Source organism: Neopsephotus bourkii, unplaced genomic scaffold, assembly GCF_033783945.1.
Source record: "Neopsephotus bourkii isolate Nb327-2 ecotype Australia unplaced genomic scaffold, CSIRO-AGI_Nbou_v1 NB_53, whole genome shotgun sequence".
NCBI classification, from domain to species: domain Eukaryota; kingdom Metazoa; phylum Chordata; class Aves; order Psittaciformes; family Psittacidae; genus Neopsephotus; species Neopsephotus bourkii.
In genome coordinates, this window is record NW_026900570.1 from 14,521,104 (window position 1) to 14,540,823 (window position 19,720).

Sequence of the window (19,720 nt, forward strand, 5' to 3'; positions counted from 1 at the left end):
TGGATGGGTTTTTGAAAACAGTGGGAGGTTTCCTGGTGTTAGAAAGGTGATACCTTTTCAGCTCTAGATTTGAAGTAAGAAGGAAAATTAAATGCAAGGTGAGTTGAAAGAGTTCAGATTTCAGTTAGAAACAGGTTGGGTGTGTTCCCTGCATGTGTTATGTAAGTTTCTGTGAAAAGAAGATTTCTGATTGCTTAATTCATAATTTGGTCTCTTTTCAGTAATCCATTTCAGCCTTTTAAGCCATGTAAGTATAGGAATCCATAATGGCAATGGGACTACATTTATGCACTGTCTTGAGCATTATGTCCTAGTCTTGACTACTAGACTTTTAGTGTCCTCTGCTGAGTGCTTTGCTAATGCCGAACATGAGAGAAATCAGTCCAGAAAATTAGATTTTATTATTTTCCACTACAGTGATGCAGGGAATATCTGTAAAACCTTATTTTTTAATGTAAAACTTGAAACTTCTTATAGCACTGCAAGTGAGGGCTTAGTTAAGTTTTGATCAAGGTTTGATTTAGGGCTCTGGGAATAAAAATAAATATCCCACATTGGTTGTAATACATTAAGATATAAATTGTAGTTCATCTGAAAGCACATTTTCATTCAGTGTGTATTCACAGAGGATGAGTTAATGTTCCAGGGAGAGCTTTACATTTCACAGTTCCAAAATATTTTTGCTTAGATTCTCTCTGCCTGTATTTGATTCCCATGCTGCTTTCCCATACCCTTGACATCTGGCAGCATCAAATGGTAATTCCCACACATGGAGGTGGAGGTGAATCCAGAAGAGATCTCATCTTCAATTTCTCTAGCGTGGCATCCATTCAGGAGATCTTTCTGTTTGCACTGCCAGTTGTCTGAGTTTGATGTTCCCTTTTCCTTTAAACAGTGAACAGAAAGTGGAAAGGAAATTTCCAAGAGACTCAACAGTGAAAGTGTTAATGGCTCCCTTGGCAAGCAGTTGTTTCAGTTGTTTAGTGTGGTCCCCTAGAGCAGTTTTTGATACACTTCAGAAGATTTTATATCCAGCAGATAATAAATATAATTTGTAAAATTATGTGTAGTCATGTACTTGATCCTGGTTGATAGTATCCTTTCACTATTGCTCAGATTCATTATATCCACTATGCAAATAAGAGCTGCACAGAAACCAAAGCACAGATTCTGTGAGAAGGACTTGCAGTTTTCTTTCTTCAGTGGGTGAGTGGGCAACAGTTGCTGTTCTGTAAATGTGAGTTCAAATTGTAATTGAAGGTGTGTGGGTAATGGAACATGTTAATATAACCTTCATTTTACTAACTCTGTCTGTGAGGAAGCCTAGAGCAAAATCCTCAACCTGCCTATTCACAATTTTAGAAGGAATAGTGGCTTCCTGTGGTACACTGTGGCCCCACTAGGACCAAGGATGCCTCAGGCTGGCTTTCAGGCATTTTGTACCTTCATAAATAAAAGAATGTTGTATGGTATGTGAGGAAGGGAAAAGCAAGGCATATAGTACTCTGTTTTCTCAGTTGAGATGTGCTGCAGCTTAGGTGGAATGTCAGGCAAAAAAGTCAGCTAGCAAGATGGTTTGTTTGTCAGTGACACCAAATCCTGATTGCAATTAATATTCAGAACTCCAGAATGCCCTGTTATTTGGTCATATCCTGGTTATAATACTAGTAGGGAAAATGGGGTCATGTATAAATATTATTAAATTTCCTGGGAGATTATTTACCACCCTATCTTATAACAAATACCTTTAGCTTTTGTGTGAAAAAGCTTTTGTTTAAAGGGGGTCCTATGGAATTACAGTTATCAAATCCATTCTTCTGTTTATGGCCTTACAGTCTTAAATGGCTGTTCTAAAGGCAGTCTGGGGAAGCTGATGGCATTTTCTGATCATCAAAATTGTCTGCTTTGTCAGGACAGGACTGGCTCATGCTTTTTGCAGGCTGTGAGGGTCACTCACTGCCTCACCACTCCACAGTCAGACAGGTACAGGCAGGGACTATATGAGTTTGAGATTGGGTGCTTCTCTTCTCCTGTTGGCAGAGCACAAGATTGTATTTAATACTTTACAACTCTGTGATGCTTTACAACGACAGCAATGTGTTAATGATCACAGAGGCTTTTGATCTTTGACTCAGTATCCCCCAACCCTGTTCTTCAGTAGAAGTGATGCTCTAAAGATTATATACAAGCACTTGCTGGCAAAAATATTCCCAGTATTATTGCCTTGTGATGAAGAGGGTGGATGTTCAGTTGACTGTCCTCTTTCTTTTAATGTCAACAACAGAAAACAGTTTTTTCCCCTATGACGTTTAATACCTGCTTGCAAACATGGATTCCGGAGACTGTGCTAGCCTGGGCTTATTCTGAATACAGTCCTTTCATGCTTTTCCTCTGAAAGGGAATAAAAGCCATACTACTTTTAAATGCTCAAGACTGGCTTTTGCAGTAGAGATTTAGACCCCTCAGAAAGGCCAGAATGAACCTCAAGGACTAGATTGCCCTGAAAAGAAATGATATAATGGAATTGACTGATCCACTGCTCCTCAAAATACGAAGAATTAGGGAGAAGACTTGAATGACCAGACACATGGATCCTGGTGTACTAGACAAGCAGTCTGCTAACTGTACTTTGCCAACTGGTACTACCCAAACTCCCACTTCATTGGCTATTGGATGTATGGTGGACTTGCACAATAAAGACCAGTGTAGCCAGTAGTAATGATATTGTCTGTTTGTAGAAATCAGGGATTTTAGAACAGATGATTTTTTTGTGAGAAAGTTTGCTCTCAGGCATAACTGAGATCCCAAAGAGGAAAACAAATTCTCAATAAGATACATCATTCCATGTGGCATGAGCACATTAGGCATTCTCTTTGTCATTCCTTTCAAAATTAGTTTTTCTTTGACATATGTGAAACAGCTCTGTGTGATTTTCTGTTGTAAGTTTATTCAAAATCAGATTTTAATTTCTTATATTGAAACTACTTTTATAAGTTATAAATGTATGATTCTGCATAGTGGGTACATATGGGTAGGCCAGCAGATAAAGTGCTGTTATAAAATAACAGTGCTTCAAACGGTCTTAGTCTAGTTGTGAAATTAATTAGGTTTAGTTTAAAACATTTTATTTTATCCATTATAGTATGTCAATAAGTGGTCTTGAGAGTTTTGATTATTTTTTTTTTTGCATCATGAATAATTAATGTTAGTTTTTTAAAATACAAGATTAATAATTTTGTTGACACTCCTCCTCCATTCCTTCCCTTCCCCCCCCCCAAGTATTTGAAGATGGCATAGTTTATTTCTTACATCTTTAGAATTTAGGTTAAGGAAACTTCCTAAGCTTTTAACATTCTGAATTCGACACTGACTCCAAGTAGTTCAGAGCTTCAGTTCTAATGAGGTTAGTGAGCGTCGCAGATATTTATTAGCAGTCTGTGTGAATTAGGCCATACTTTCAGGTTGTTATTTCAACAACCTAATTATATGTGGGTTTGATATTCCAATTTACTAACTAATACTGACCCCTGTAATGGATAGTGTGCAGACAAACCACTGCTTCTGAGTGCTGAGAGGAGCAAGCCTAGTAGCTCTGACATCTGTGAAAGCAGCCTAACAGACGAGTAAAGGGCAAGAAAAGGAGGGGGAAAAAAAGAAAGAAAAGAAATGAAGGGAAAATTACTGTTACAAGAAAAAATGCCAAGATGCCTTGCCGTGTTGTTTTCTTCTGTTCTAAAAGCAGCTTTTTTCTGTATCAGGTCTCACCATCTGCAGTCTTCAGGTTAGTGCTTTTTATATGCTTATGCAGTCTGACCTATTCCCAGTAAACTTGACTGTGCTGTGCTACTCTTTTTGACTAGAAAATAATAAAACTCAATAATAGATAAGAGTTACAGTCAGTTTACAGTATGTGTTTCCATTTTCTAGCTTATTTGAAAAATTAATGCTGAGCAATTTAAAGTTGGCTGGGAATTTTCCAGTATTGTTCATCAGAAGATAGCAGTTTATGCCAACCCCCCCCCCCCCCCGTTTTTTTTCAGTTTTGAGATTTTTAAGGTTATAGCTTGATATTTTTGAAAGAAAACATCCAGCTTTATGTTGAAATATATTTAATTTTTAAGTCATGTAAATGATAATGAACATTGAAAATGATTGACATTAAACCTAGATCTTTAGAAATGATTGACATAATATTGTTTCACCTGATTTTTTGAAATTTCTTCTTGCATGAACCTTTAAGATTTTTTTTTTTTCTTTTTATCCCAGTTTGGGACATGAGCATTCTTGCAACCAGTTCTGCACTGGAAAATTATTACTAAGATTTTCCTAATTTTATCTGTATCTAGCATATTTCTACTCTTCTGTTTGTTCTCTCTACTCCTGTGACTGCTTTTTTATCATACCCTTTAGAGATTATCCCCTCTATGGGTGCTGCAGAGGTCTGTACCTTGTTTCTTATTTCCCCTACTATGGGATACTGCAGAGGTCTGTACCTTAATTTCAGCCCCTTTACCATCTCTAGCTCTGGGCAGTCCTTGCATGCTCATTAAAGCCTTTTAAGTTCTCCAATACCTGTTTTTATCGTCAGGTAAACAGCTCTTGCTGGCTGCATTAGGCTTAATCTTCTCTAACCTTCCACGATGACTTTTTTCAGGTACTATGGGGACCTAGGATGCAAGTAGTTGAGCAGTGCATGCCACAGGGGCATCTACATTACATGGGATGCATTGTTTGGTGCTGAGTGCTGAGACATCTGGAGGGAAGCATCTATGAGAGGCTCAGCTCTTTTGTGGTTTGAACTTGGAGCTTGCTAAAAAGTGAGGTGCTTGGGAGAGCATACCATGGGACAGCTGAACTGCTCTAGCCATTTGCTGCCTTCTGCTGCTTGTGGCCTTGAGTACCTGGTCCTGCCTCCTGCCTTGCACTGCATCTGATGCTGGTCTGATACCTTGCTGAGCTGACTTAGCTCACCAAGCCAGCAGAAAACACAGCTGAGTGGAAGTGAAAGGGTGGTAGGAGAGTTAGCCTTGGCCAGCTCATGGAACATCAACCTCAGACATGCAGTGGGAATTCAGGAATGCACAGCCTATAGCCTCTTTGAGATTTATCACCTCATGACTCCTGCTGAGTTCTTCTAACACTCTTAACTTTAGCAGAGAATTATGTTTAACACATCACCCTTAAAAGCCTCTGAAATGCTCATCTGTCATAGCAGTCAAGTTACTTTTATTTTATTTTTACGTCTTTCACATCCTGTCTTCAGCATATCTATACTGTCTTATTTGCTGCCAGAGTATCAAGATTTTTGATTCTGAATTGACTGTGATATGGGCCTTCTTTAAAACTCTTATTAAATTCTTATTTGACAACAATTAAGTTCCATGTATCCATCCCACTGTTCATGCTTGGGCAGTATGTGAACTTCTGCAGAATAAAGCTTAACCTTCAAATTTCTCCTTAAAACTGTTACTCCTTAAAAGTCAGGATGCTTGCATGATTAATGCAGTGCTGGGCTGAGTTCATCTCAAGAGCTTGCACAGGAATATACACTGCCTAGGAAATAAACAGGAGGAATTATAGGGTTTTGTGGTTGCCCAAACAGGTACAGTGAAATCTCCATCCTGAACTCAAAATTGACAAGTCCCAAAGGAATCCAGTCTAACTGCAGATTTGGCCCTGATTTAAAATGGGGATGGGCTATATTACTTCTAGAGGTTTCTTCCAACCCAAATCACTTTAAATATTTTAATGGTAAGGAGCAGCAGCCAACATCTATGAAAAGTGACAGAACACAAGAAAATAAAGTACTGAGTCAAAATTTGTAATAAAATTTGCCTCCGTGATGCTTTCTGGAGAAGACTTTAAAAAGGTACCAGTTGTTATTATGCACTAGCTTCAACACAGCAATAACAGTTTATACTAAGGCTATATTTCTTTAGCTGTCTATTCTTGTAACTTGGGCTGGGAGATGGTCAAGGGGGTTGTAGAATTCAGGCAGTGACGCAGTCACATGAAAAACATGTGGGATGTACCCGAACACCCCAGAAGTGTGCTCTAGACATGCACTACCACACATGTGATTGCATCACTACTTAATGTTTTCTTATGCACTGGTCATAGCTGAGCCATTTCTAAGGGAAGGGCAAAAGAAAAAAGGAACTGAAAACTATGGGAGAGGCCTTCTCATGTAAGGCTATGAGGCCTGCTCTGCATGTTGTGAACTGTAGAAAATAAGGCAGCAGCAAGGCAAAACAGGGGAATGAATTCAATATATTTGGAGCAATATGATTCCCATCAGCAGCTTCATCTATTTTGGGGGAGCTAGTAACACAAATGTGTATGATGATGCTTTATTCTGGCTAGGTTGCAACTTGTGCTCCTCAGAGAATCTAAAGCTTGATTTCTGGTGTTGTACAGACATTAGAATTAAGCACATAATATTCATCATCTTTCTTTTTACTTCCTGCTCTCTTATGTTGTGGCTTTTATTATGATGTGTTGCAGTATTCATGAGTTCTCCAAAGTCTTAGTAGTGAAACTGAGAAGTGAGATAGCATCAAAATATGTGTTTAAAACTGCATGATGTCTGTAAAAGGATGTGAAGTGGTCTGTATTGCAGTAAATGACAGAAGTGCAGTAGTTAGCAGTGGGGATATATAGTTTTACATGGATTGTTGACATTCTGCTGTACTAAAGAATGAGAGTTTAAGTATGGTCTATATAAAATGTAAATATGTATTGCTACCTGCCCTTTAAATGATTGGTTTGTTTGTTTTGTTTTTTTTTAACCTTGCAGTTCTACACTGCTCCCTTAGTTATTCCTTTTTCTGTTTCCACAGTTTGACCTTTTTCTTGCCTAGTGCTTCTCAAAGCATGTCCTGATCAATATGCACTGTGCAGATCCCATTTTCTGCTGCAGCAAGTTGTTACTCACTATCATTCTCTCAATTTCTTTTTCTTGGAGCCTTTCTCTCTGTTTGCCTTTTATCATGTTCATTCATTTTTCTCTCTCCTTTCTCTGGGAAATCTTGTAAAGATGTAGTAAGGGATAGATGATAAATTTCTTCAAGTAGTTAATTTGAAATGAATGTCTGCCTTACTTGGTAAGTGAGACAAGAAAAAAGTAAGTTTTGATATATTAGAATGCATCTGGTAAAGTCTTAATGCAACAAGAAAAAACAACCACCTGTACTTCTGGGAGCAATGGTCAGCCCTCAGCTCCCTCACCAATAAATCTGACTTCAGCTAAATGAATTTCATGTTCCACCACTGTGTTTTATTGTTCCCTTAGGTTAACTAAAGCCATTGCTTTTGCTGCTGCAGTTAGGGATGTTATAGAACTTTATACTTTGGTCTGAGCCAAAAGGTTGCTGTTAACTATGGGTGACGATGATGAAGAAAAGTCTAACTCTTACTCTGCGTCATTTGATCTCACCTTGAAATATCTTATGTCATCAGAAACAGCTTGGAGCCCTTCTCTGTTCAATAATCTGTTTATTTATGATTCCCAAATTATCTTCCAAGTACACAGTAATCTAGAGATTTCTTTGGTATTTTCTGTAAGAAATTGTTAAGTATTGATAATTTTTTTGCAGCTCTACTACAGTATTCTTTTGGAAAAAAAGGTGGAATTATTCAATCAAATCTCTCACTGATGTGTTGATAGATAGGCTCATATATATGATAGCTAAATAAAGGACTAGAAGATAATTAGCAAAGCTAATCCTAAAAATTCCTTCTTTTTGTTTGTATAGAATCTTTTTCTAATACTTCAGCTTCTAACATTTCCCATTTCTCTTGCTTGGGAAGAAATGCTTTCTTTCCCCAGGCTTAGTTTCCACCTTTGCAGGTAAATGAGCAAAAAGTCTCACTGAGACAGTTTGACAGAATTCTTTCAGCTTGTGAGAAGCTGATAGCAAAAGAGGAAAGCACATCTCAGACCTGCTGCTGATAGCTGTCACAGAGGCAGGAGGCGTAAGTTATCCCCCCCAAAGTAAGCCTGTCGATTTGGAGGCCACAGGGAAGCTGACCTTCAGTAGGCTTGCTGCCTTACACTGACAAAGGATGATTGGTAGGAATTGAGAAAAAATTGTTCTGGGGAGAAGGAATTAAAAGTAAAAAGTTTCTACCAGCACCTTCACTTCTCTTAGGAAGAAGAAAAGGACTCTCCGGGTGTCCGCCCCTACCAGGGAGCAGGAAAAAGATACTAGCCCTTTGTCACAGCAGAGCAGGCAAGATGCTGACTGATGAGTGGCCAGTGATGGCTTGAGCAATACAACTTCCTATTAAGTTTAAAAGTTCAAGTTCTGCTCAGTTTTAAACCCACACAAGCAATTTACTGCTGGTATGAGTATGGTACGAGACTCTGTTGGCTTCTATGAAATGACCAATGTTTATGCTGGTAGTGAATTAGGCAAGATTCCTTCTGTCGATCTCAGAACCTTTAATTAGATTATATTTTTCTCTATTTTCTCATGAAGGGCTACATTTGGTCATGTAGAAATAGCTTGTAACAACACTAAAACATAAATTATTTGATGAACTACTTCACTTAATGCATGATAATCCTGTGAACATGTTAACAAGCAGCAATTCTCTGATGATTAAACTACTTTAAAATGTCTTTGTACTCATGTGGCATTATAATGAACTTGGCACTTCTAAAATATCCATTATTCATCATTGGGCTTGCTGGGAAAATAGTGAGTAGTCACTCACATTGTGCTTATTTCTCACAGATTTTTGATCAAACATGTTTTTAATGCAATCTGTTTTGGTCTGCTGCCAAAATAAGGTGTTTCAGCAGATACAGAAGTTTTATGAGTGCTTTCCTAGTAGAAGTAGGGAGTCCATGTTGGTTGTATTAACTCTTTTAGCAGCTCTTGGTACAATAAAAGTCAACATGTTAATGGTTAGCGTACAGAATTGTTGAAATAATGTAATTGTTAAAACAATGTGAATAAAATATATGTGAAAGAGATGGAACAATTGCGTGGTAAGAGGACAATTCTGAAAGAGGTGGTCTTGGAAATATTTAAGTAACCGTTGGTCTTTCTGTGTTCGGCAAAGAATGTTGGTGGAATTAGAATAAACTGAAAAACTCAACAACAGCCTCACTTTTTAACATATCTGTCTCCTCCTGTGAATCACAGTCCTTCTTTGTTCATAGCCCAATAAGTAGGAGTTAGTTTGCAATGTGTTAAGAATTAATTGCAAAGAATTTCTACTGAAACATTCCAGAACTGGACTGATATATAACTTTTTTTCATCAATCTTTCCTTAAAAAATGGCAGTATCATCGCACATGATATTTAGTACATAATCTATGCCAATATCAAAATTAGTGGTGTTTCAAGCTTTCATGAACCTTTTAAGAGAAAATTCTTAAGGTATGTTAAGATTTGCCTTCCAGCTAGCCTTGTGGATATATTGCTGTAGCTTTGGCTACACTTATGTGTAACTCAAATAATGAAAAGCCTTATGTTGTATATGGAAATAATTCTGAACTGTTTCATACTGAGGAGTTGTTATTTGTAATGCAAATAATCTACAATTTCTAAAAAAGGCTAGACAAGAACTTCTAAAAACCAAATTGATGTGTCTCTATTTTTTTAACACACAGCCCCTGTTCTCCCTGGGGCATATCAGCAAAGCCAGACCCAAGGATATGGATACATGCACCAGACCAGTATGTCATCTATGAGGTCCATGCATTCACAGCCCCATTCAGCAAGTCTGGTGAGTACTGGATTTAAAGAATTATTTTATTTGGTAAGCAACATCATCAGCTATTGTGAATTGGTACCCTTGAATTCTATAGCTGGACCATTTGGCAGTCCTGTTCCTAAATGTAAGTGATAGTACTCATTTACGAAAAAGATTAAGTGACAGGGTACTGGCAGGAACATTTATATCTGAATGTATAAAAAAAATAATTTATAATCTCCAGAAGGCAGAGGAATAAATGAATCCTCTGTCTGCTTAAAACAAATAGTAGATGCTTGGATGGTATTTCACAGGCTGAGATTTGGTGGTGCACTCTGTAATGAATTCTGGCTCTCAGTGCTGGATGAAAACCACTGATCTCTTAATATCACCCTGGTGGTTTAAATTTGTTTCAGATATTTTAACTTCTGATTTTTTGCTAGCAGGCTTTGTGCCCATCCATATTACTCATCTCTGCTTGTATAAAGCTACCTCAGATCTGTATTGGTGTGCCCTTTCTAATTCAACAGAAGAGTCATGCACCCACTTGTGCCTGAACCAAATATACTGCTGAGTGACTAAGAAGAAGCTTTATCATGAAATCATGGCCATGTCATGAAGTTCTTGATTATGGTGGATGTGAATATAATGCTGGAGTGAATATTTTGGTCATGGAAGGAGAGCTGAATTGGTATTCAGCTGGGGTTTTTAGGAAGTTGACCTTTTTTCTTTTTGAAGTCTTTATAAATAAAATTCCAATGTTTATCATATTTTTTTATGATACCACTGCCTAGAGATTTTACAATTCAGATTTAGTCATCTTTTACCTTAAAAATACTGACTTGTAATTTTGAATTTTAAACTATTCTGAATGGATGTAGATTTACTACCTCTGTCACCTCCTTTAGACTTGAAGTAGTATTTAATTATGAACCAAACTTGGAGCTTGCTGAGGTGGAAAAAAACTGCTTTCAAGATTAGCTAAACCTTGTACTTTTCTTTAAGACTGAAACTCCATGGCACTTTATATTGCAAAGATTATGATATCATATGAGATTTGGATGCTTTTGGGCTTGCCAGTTTCTCTGCTGCTTGGGGGCTGAGGAGTTAACTTGCTGAGAAGTCTGGATCCAGATCCAGATACCTGCGTCTTTGGGTGAACCAATAATTGAGAAACTCTTTAGGCACCTGCATGACAGCTGTGAGGCAGCTGATGCTGGAATCAACCATTAATTTCCATGGATATCAAAAGGCTCTTGGGGAGCTGGCTGCTCTCCGAAAGGGCCAGATTCCAGGAAGTAGGAGAACTGGAAACCTGGGTTTTGCTAGCAGATTTGCTAGTTAGTGGAGAGCAAACAAGCAGCCTTCAGATACACCAGAGATGAGACGCTTGCAAATCTTGAAATGCACTTAGACTTCACAGCTGTCTGGGCAGGTAAAAGACAATGATTTCCCTAATATCTCTATCTCCCAGTGACCTTCCTGATGGGCTGCCTGTTGAAACAATATCATTTCAATCATCTTGAGAGTCACCATTTGCCTCTCCTTCCAGAATTAGGAATGCAAAAGTAATAGGAAAAGGAAGGGAGTGACATTAAAGCATTTTAAAAATAGAGGATTGACTGACTCCTTTCAACAGGTTTTCTTATCCCTTTTGTGAAACTTGTCATATGACATCCTATCCAGGTGTGCTGGGCACTCTCAGTGTGTGCTGAGGAAAACCCCTGTTTTGGCTTGTGTTGAAATGTAGTGATTTGCAGAGGCTTAATATTGATGGCAATCTTGGGGTGCTTTTAAAATCTCGACATGTCACAGGAGATTTGACAAAGGTTGTATCAGGATGGGGGTGATTGGAGCTGCTGTACTAAAGCCTACTCCTTTCAGCTGGCTTATTGTACTGTTATATCAAATTCAGGCCCTCAAAAACTATAAATTCATTATATAATCATGTTCACCAATTTCCTATGTTGAGAAATAAAATTTTTCTAATTTCTAAATTTTCAAATTTAGTTTTATTTAGTCTTGAGCTGAATTTTGTATCAGTGTAATTCTAACACAGTCTTTTGGGTACATTTTTGTTTGTCAGTTAAATGGCATTATTTTCTGATTCTTAACTTTTGCTCACTTTCTGTGAGCAGCTGTGCATAATGGGCTGAATTAAATTCTTGCTCACAGTATAGAATGTTTTATAACAGATCCCTGAAGGCTCTTTCCCTCTGGAAAAAAACAAAGGGTGTTCTCATGCCTTTAGATAACTAAAAGTGGTAGGAAAACAAAACCTAGGTTGCAAATTGACTTTTCTTGATAGCTGCTATATGTGAAGGACGCTGCAACAGATGCCGCTTCTTTCAAGGAGTGATCCATAGAATAAACTGGTAGATGCACTGGAAATAGGCATCTGTCAGCTCACATCTGGCTTGGGAGCTGGGAGTACGACAGGCTGGCTTCAGTTCTTCCTATGCACAAGACTTACTGTTCTTTCTAAACAGTAGTTCCAAGTTAGACCTTTGAGGAGGGGGGGGGAGATAAGTGAGTATTTGATTGCTTTACAAAGCCCCAACCTTTTCTTATACCCTCTTGTATGCTCAGTACCTGCTAAACTCTCTACTGACAGAGGAGTAACTCCCTAAAATGCATTTTAAAAATCCCTTCTTTGAGTCCTTTAAGCATTGTAATTCTCAATTACATAACAGACTACACTCTGAAGTGATAATTAGGCATTAAATGCTAACAGGATTATTATGGAGATTTCTCCTGACAGCCATTTAGTACCTAATTAGGTGTTAAGGCCATAAATTTAGGTTTCTCAGCAGCATTTAGGGCTCTAATAAATTTTCTTAAAGTTTGAAATTACCAGCTTGTCTTCACAACTGTGCCACCACAGTGATGTAGTCAAGCTGCCTTAAAGGAGACAGCAGTTGTATGTTCTATGCTGTGATGCTCTAAGGATTAGTGAGGATCATTCTCAGTGAGCAAAAACTTCTCTCTTTTTTTCCATTTTTATATTAGTTTACTAAAACAACTAATCTCTTCCCTCAATCTTTGCCCATTTAAGGAAAACATACAAGCATGGCTCAGGAAAATCCATTCTCTGCCTTATGCCAGGTACAGACTTACCACAATTTTTCTTAAATGGACCTTTTTTATTGAAATAAATGGTTTAAAGGACTAACTACATCTAGGCTTGTTGTAGTAGCATATTTTTAACTGGTTGCTTTTTTTTTTTTTGTTTGAGTTAGTTTCAAGGCTCAGTAGAGAGGTCAGTTGAAATGGAAAAAAACCAGATTCTCAAAGGTCTTCCAATTGCTAGATTTCTAGTTTGTGAATCTTTAAGGACATTTTGGTAATGATAGAACCCTCCTAATTAGTTGCTTCTATGTAGTGCGTAAAAATGATGAGTTTATTAGTGACCTTCCATTAACACTTGGAAGACGCTAACGAACCACCAAGAAACCACATGCCTCTGCTTAAAAAATCATTCTTGGTCACAGCCTGTTGGGTATCAACATTACAAGGCATGGCAGTGAACACAGCAAGACTCTAATTCAGTTCAGATCAGTCTTGTCAGGAAAGGTAGTGGTTTCCAGTTTTTAACCAGGAGTTGATTTCTCCGTAGTGTTTAACCTGCACTACCAATAATAGGGCAGAATCAAGCCAGAAAGTGTATTTGCAGCATGGGAACAGCAATGATGAGTTGCTGTATAGTGTTTGGATTAAATGATCCCACATTTCTAACATGTGACAAATGGCCTACTCACTGTGTGTGGAGTATTTTCTGAAAATAATTTCATTGAAACCCCTCAAAACCCAATGATGAGGTGGACTAGAACTAATCCCGAGTTGTTTTTCTCTGAGAAGCAGAACAAAGTTTGCTGTCTCTTAAAAGGTTCAGACAATAGCAGTAGGCATTAGCTCAAACACTGACTGTTTTACCCTTTTACTCTTTAAAGTATTGTACCAGAAAAAATCATCTAGATATTTTGACACATCAGGAATTACTGGTAGGGAAATTTATCAGTGATGCTTGAACTGCTCCTGGCTTCTGTCAAGAGGCAGAGTAAGTAAAAGAAAATACTCCTGTGAACTTTAAAATGAGTTAGTTTTATTCTGCTGTTAAGATACAAAGGGAGACTGTTCTCTTTGCATTTGAAAATCCACTTTGGATTCCAGTGAATGATAGCATTTTATTGGTTATGAGTGGAAATAAATACTCTATTTAGAAAGAAAATGGAAACTTGGCTTACAGTGGACAGAGATGTACAGAAATTTGCCTTAGCTAATGATAGGACTTAGTGTTCTGTTTAGATCAATCTTTTATCTGAATAGGCAAAATAAGTATTCACAAAAAAATATTTTTCCAGAATTTTTGAAATCCTGTTTGTTTCCCCCCCCCCCCCCCCCCCCCCCCCCCGAATTAGATAGTAATATAATCCTAATTTTTATTTTGGGGTAAAATCTGAATGAATTGATGGACATTCAGTGAAATGGGAAGTTAATGACCTGGATGAAGACTGTATTTCTTTTCTGTAGTGAAGACACGGGAGAAGCTGTTTGGGAATCACGCAAACAGGGAGTAAAGGCACAGTTAGCCATGGCTTGATGTAATGAACTTGCGAATATATGAAAAAGGAGTTGGAATATTTCAAGAGGTAGTGAGAGGCCTGAAATCTGTTTGTGTGAGAACATTGGACAATGCAGGTTCACAAAAACAGTTATATTGCTACTCAGAAGAAGGGGCTGTATTCATTGTATATTTGACAGGGTGAAGGGTGTGTTGTTTCTTTTCAACAGGTAACATGATTTCTCTGCCTTGCTCCCTCTGTTCTTTTTTTTTTTTTCTGCTTTTTTCATTTTCTCTGTGCAAAGAAGAAGAGGAATCTATTTCTCTTTAAGCTTGAGACTTTACAGCCTTTTTTTCATTCCTTCAACAGAGAACCTACAGAGCTATGTATGACTACAGTGCTCAAGATGAAGATGAAGTTTCCTTCAGGGATGGTGATTATATCATCAACGTGCAACCAATTGATGATGGCTGGATGTATGGTACTGTTCAGAGAACTGGGAAAACAGGAATGCTTCCAGCAAATTATATTGAGTTTGTTAACTGATTTTTGTCTCTAGTCCTTTGAGCTTTATTATGATTTACTCAAAATCTGACCTTTTAGAAAAAATCAGAAGAATCTTTTAAGAGTACATGTTCATTACTTTATCACTGCTGTAACAGTCTGCATTCTCACTCAGAATCCAGTTTAGAGCCCTTTAAAGTAAAGATAAATAATCAACAAGAAACTTAGAGCTTTCAACACAGTATTGATGATAATAGTGCTCCCTCAAAACAAAAAACATATATGGAAGTCTGGTGCTGCCAGTCCTATAGAGATTTCAGTCAATTAGTTGTAAAGGGGAAAGAAACTTTTCCCTACACCTGAAAGACATTATTCTCTTTATAATAACAACCATAAAATTGATTCAATTCTTATGGCACTCTGAAGTCACAGGAGGTTAACACACTGAGTTTGAACACATCTTCAAATTATTAGGGAGTTGTTTAATGTTTGAACAGTTAGCATCCTAATAAAAATAAAAATGTTGAGTAGAAAATCATTTGAAATAATGACAAGTAATATTCTACTAAAAACAAAACGCAAATAAAAAACGCTACTGCCCAACAGCCTTACAGTAAAATGGTCTGGTTTGACAGCAAAAATTTCTTGACTCTTGCATACCCACATTTATTCCTGGATTGCACATTTTCTCTTATTTCCAATAGTGACTTCTATCACTCTGCTTGCATCAGTTAGCTCCATGCCTGGATTTGTGGTTCTTCAGTAACTTTTCCACAGAAAACTCCTTGCAAAGACTATCTAGAGTATGAAGCCTGTAAACTCTTCTGTTTCCTTCTAGTAATACTTAGCATTTAAACAGAAACTTACATTAAGGCAACATACAACCAATACTTCATGTTAATTCCTTTACCTTCACCTGTACTGCTGTAAATATCCTGTGGAAAGGCCCCAGTGCTGTGCAGTCACACAAAGCCTGCAGTTACATCCCTCCTCCTTACCACAGGTAACTCGCTTAATGGCTGCTTTGCTGATGAGCTAATGTACCTACCCCTGCTGCAGAAATACTTGCACCTCCATTGAGTTATGGAGGAGAGCTCTGTTTAATTGTACTGCATTTCAGCTCAATGGCCTGTTGCTTCAATTTCCTTCAGAAATCTTGGTGGTCCAACAGTGAGTTGTACACTTGCCAAATGATTAATGGTGGAGAAATAGTATGTTTTCTTTTATTGATTTAATCTTTTTCATAACTGACACTGAAGGGAAAACTAACCAAAAGGAAGTCCAACATACCCTATGCCATTGTGCTTCAGTTTAGTTGTCTGTAGAAAACAGTAAAAATATTTTGCTGGCAAACCTTCACATACACTATTTGGTATCCGTTAACTTGTCATCTGCACTGAGATATCCAGGCCTCAGTCTGTGAGGCTGAGGAGAGGATCAAGTAACTCGTGACATGATGGACCTGTAAGAGGGAATGTGTCATCTGTCTTGGGTCACAGGGAAGTTGCTTTTGCTTTGGCTGGGGGCTAGGAGGGTGCCGCATTTCCTCCCAGTGAGAAACTCTGCGAGGAAGGAGAAAAGAGTTAAAGATTCATGTGGTGTTCAGCCATGTGGTAGAGAAGTTAATTTTGGAGTAGTTCTCAGAACGTTGAGCTTGCTCTGAAATTTTTAAAGTAGGATTAAATACAGAGTTCATAGACAATTTTGTATTTCTGATTTCACAAAGTTAGCAAGCCTGCAGTATCTATTTAAAGAATAAAGAAGGAAGGCAGCATAGATTTGTTATGTCCACAGGAAGTTGTCAATGCCAATACCTGCTAGTTCTACTTTTACATGCAATTAGGAATTGGAAAGCTTATGCAATTTTTTTTAGGTGTTGCTAACATGGGGCTGATCCCAGCTGCCAAATAGAGCAGAATAACCGCATAAAAAAAAAAAGAAGTCTGTGACTGTAGAATTGCCTCTATGTTCTTATCATCTGACTAATTTCAAGGCTAATGCTGACCAGGAGTATCTAACTTCAGAAAAATGTGGCTTAAAACCAGGGGTGTGATATTGTAAATATGCGGTCTGTATGGATGCAATTTAAAATTGTTGGAAGTTTTGTATACAGATCTGCTGCTGCAACAGACCCTTCTGCATTACTGGTGACTCCCATGTTAAATCAGCAAGCTTTTTCAAAAGGCTGATGTAGCAAGCTGAACTAGACGCTCTGAAACAAGCAGTCTGCTTCTGTGTTGGTTTTCATCACTAGCCATCAACAACAAGTAGAGGAATCCCATTTTACAATGGCAGGCAAATTTTCTGATGATGCCTGAGGCAAAATTTACCACCAATTGCTGCTGCCCTGCTCTGTTAGCTGTGTAATGCTGACAACCATAAAAAGAAGTTGGCAGTTTGTTAACCAGATAGGAATAAAAAGAGATATAAGGAATAGATACATTGCATCAAGAGGCAATTTTTAGTGACCTTTAAAAAAGAAAGTCTCCACCTATAAAAATACTAGTATTCTTCGTAAGTGAGGAGGCGGCTTGCAGTATTGAACACTGTACGTATAGTGAAAAGGAAATCAGAAAATGAGCATTTGATTATTAGTCATTAGAGGACTATGTTATGTTAAACAATGGGAATAGAATTTCCTCCATTAATTTTGAATATTCATTAGCCCAGCAAAGCAGCTGAAGCAAATTGCAAAATAAAAAAGGTCAGGAAAACAAAACAGTTTGTGAACTGTATTTCTCTTGAGAATGGTATGTCAGCAGAATTATTAAGATTGTTTTAAGTTACTCATTCATGTAGCCATGTTTTTAATCTTGTATATGCTTCGTAGGTTGCATTCATATGGAATGGTTCCTGCTTTTCTGATATAAAACAAACTTTAGTGTCATTATGCAGTTCTGTTATAAGCAACAGAATCAAATTCCCAAAATTACCAGAGCGCAATTATAAAACTGTTTTTTAAGATCTAAAATTTGTAAGGTAGGGAAAGTAAGTTAGCAAGTAAATTGTGCCAGCACTGGTTTTACAAGGCGTATGTTGGAGCCTGTTACATGCAGTGGGATATAGGGGTAAACAGATGTTATATTCTGTCTTGTCACCTTTAAAGTATATATTCCTTGTTAACACAGCATGTTCTACTCACTGTACTTTCTTCCTGTAGACAATATTCTTTTTTCTGGGGAAAGGGGAAGACTTTTTAAGGAGCCTAATTTCCAAGATTTTCCGAAGTTCAGGTTGGAAGTTCACACATTTCCATTTTAAGCATTTTAGAAATAAAGAAGATACAGTGTGTTGTAATTCTTGGTAGCATAAGTGTAAGTATAGAAAGCAACATAGAGCATATTCATACATATGTACAAGAACAAATGGGTGCCTTGCTTTTCATTACTCTTTCTTGCCTGGCTAATCTTCATTTTCTAAACAAAGCTACTTACAGATACTGCAGTTATAATTTTTCATTATGGAACATTAGCATTTAATCTTGATGAAACAGGGTTTTCTTGATTACATTTGACATACCATAAACCACTTCAGCAGATTGGAATTTGACAGAGAATCACCTCCCATGGATTATATTTTTGACAAATGTGTCCCCACTGAGTGTTCCTCAGGGATATGGAAGGTCTCCAATACTTTGGAAAGGTAATAATTCTAGTTTTTATTGTACAGTGACTGCATGTCATCTTGTACAATGAAAAAGAAATGACAAATACAGAAATCTTTAGCAGAAAGTATACAGGGTATAAAATGTTAGATTTTAATTATGTTGATTAGTACTCCATTTAAAATACAGAATATGCTTTAGTTCATAAATGTTTAAATAACATACTGAAGCAGACAAAAGATGCTATTGAAAGTAGTTCTCCAAACTGATGTGCTGGCAAATGCAAACTACTGGTAAGCTGTAGAAGAATAAATCATTTTGCAATGCTTTAGTGATTTTCTCCAGCTTTATGCCATAGAAACCCCATCTCTCCTTTTGAAAGAAAACCTGAAAGCTGTATTTCCTAAATGCCTGCACTACAACAGTATATTCAAAGGAATTTCATATGCTTCTTGTGTCTGATAAATAGGATTTGCATATTGTACTTAAGTTGTAATCCAGTTGTTGTTGACATTTGTTCAATTATTATTTTAGGGGGAAAAATAAGCTATACTGTAGCATTTCAATCATGTGTATGTAATATTACTATTAGAAATTGCTAGACCATTGGAAGACAGCAATGACTGTATTGACATTGATTAGCATGATGTGGAAACTCAGCTGTTGGTTTTTGCAGTGTGGTATAAAAAGCAAAAATGAACCGCTGTGCAGTTTGGCTTATGTTTGCTTTCAAGTGTGTAAAGTTTTAGTTATTTTGCAAAATTGTTCTGTACTTGGGAGTATACAGTTATGAAGGTATCAATTGTTTTTCAAAGGACAGATATACTTACTCTTGGTTCATATGATGTATCATCTTAATTTGGCTTTTGTTATGCAGAAAGTTAACACCAGCTATTAAAATATATTTTAGTAGAAATGCTTTAATTCCTGTTTCTTCCTCTACACTGTGAATATTTAAGCCTTGGTGGACTAGAGCAACATCATGCTGCCCAAAGTACTAACCTATGCAAGCTAGTTCACATTTTAGTTGATGTCACAGTGGATGTAACATAACAATTTATTTTGCATAACATTAAACATCATTCAAATAAAATATTAAACCCAGCACTATGTATGTATTATATTCATAAACAATGATCTGCAAAGCTGCAATACCCATTAATATAAGCCAGCAAAGATGTATATTGTTTTAAGTAAGGAAGCTTCGAGTTTTCAAACTTAATTAGAATATTTAGCAGTATTATTCTTCTTTACTCTTGATCTCAGAAAACAGTTTCCTAAAACACCATTTTATTTCAGGAGTGCCCTCTTCTCAGAGTGTTAATTTGCTTTTTCAGTCTGTATT

The 19,720-nt window shown here is 37.2% G+C and overlaps 1 protein-coding gene across 4 annotated transcripts in view; it reads left to right on the plus strand.

The window, feature by feature from the left end:
- Positions 1-19,479, plus strand: part of NEBL (nebulette) — a 253,557-nt gene extending 234,078 nt beyond the window's left edge. For all 4 annotated transcript variants that reach the window (XM_061351952.1, XM_061351943.1, XM_061351911.1 and 1 more), the window contains 2 exons: positions 9,623-9,738; positions 14,637-19,479. In XM_061351952.1, the coding sequence (XP_061207936.1) occupies positions 9,623-9,738; positions 14,637-14,813 (293 nt within the window). In that variant the 3' untranslated portion in view covers positions 14,814-19,479. The remainder of the gene's footprint in view (positions 1-9,622; positions 9,739-14,636) is intronic.
- The last annotated feature ends 241 nt before the right edge of the window (positions 19,480-19,720 follow it).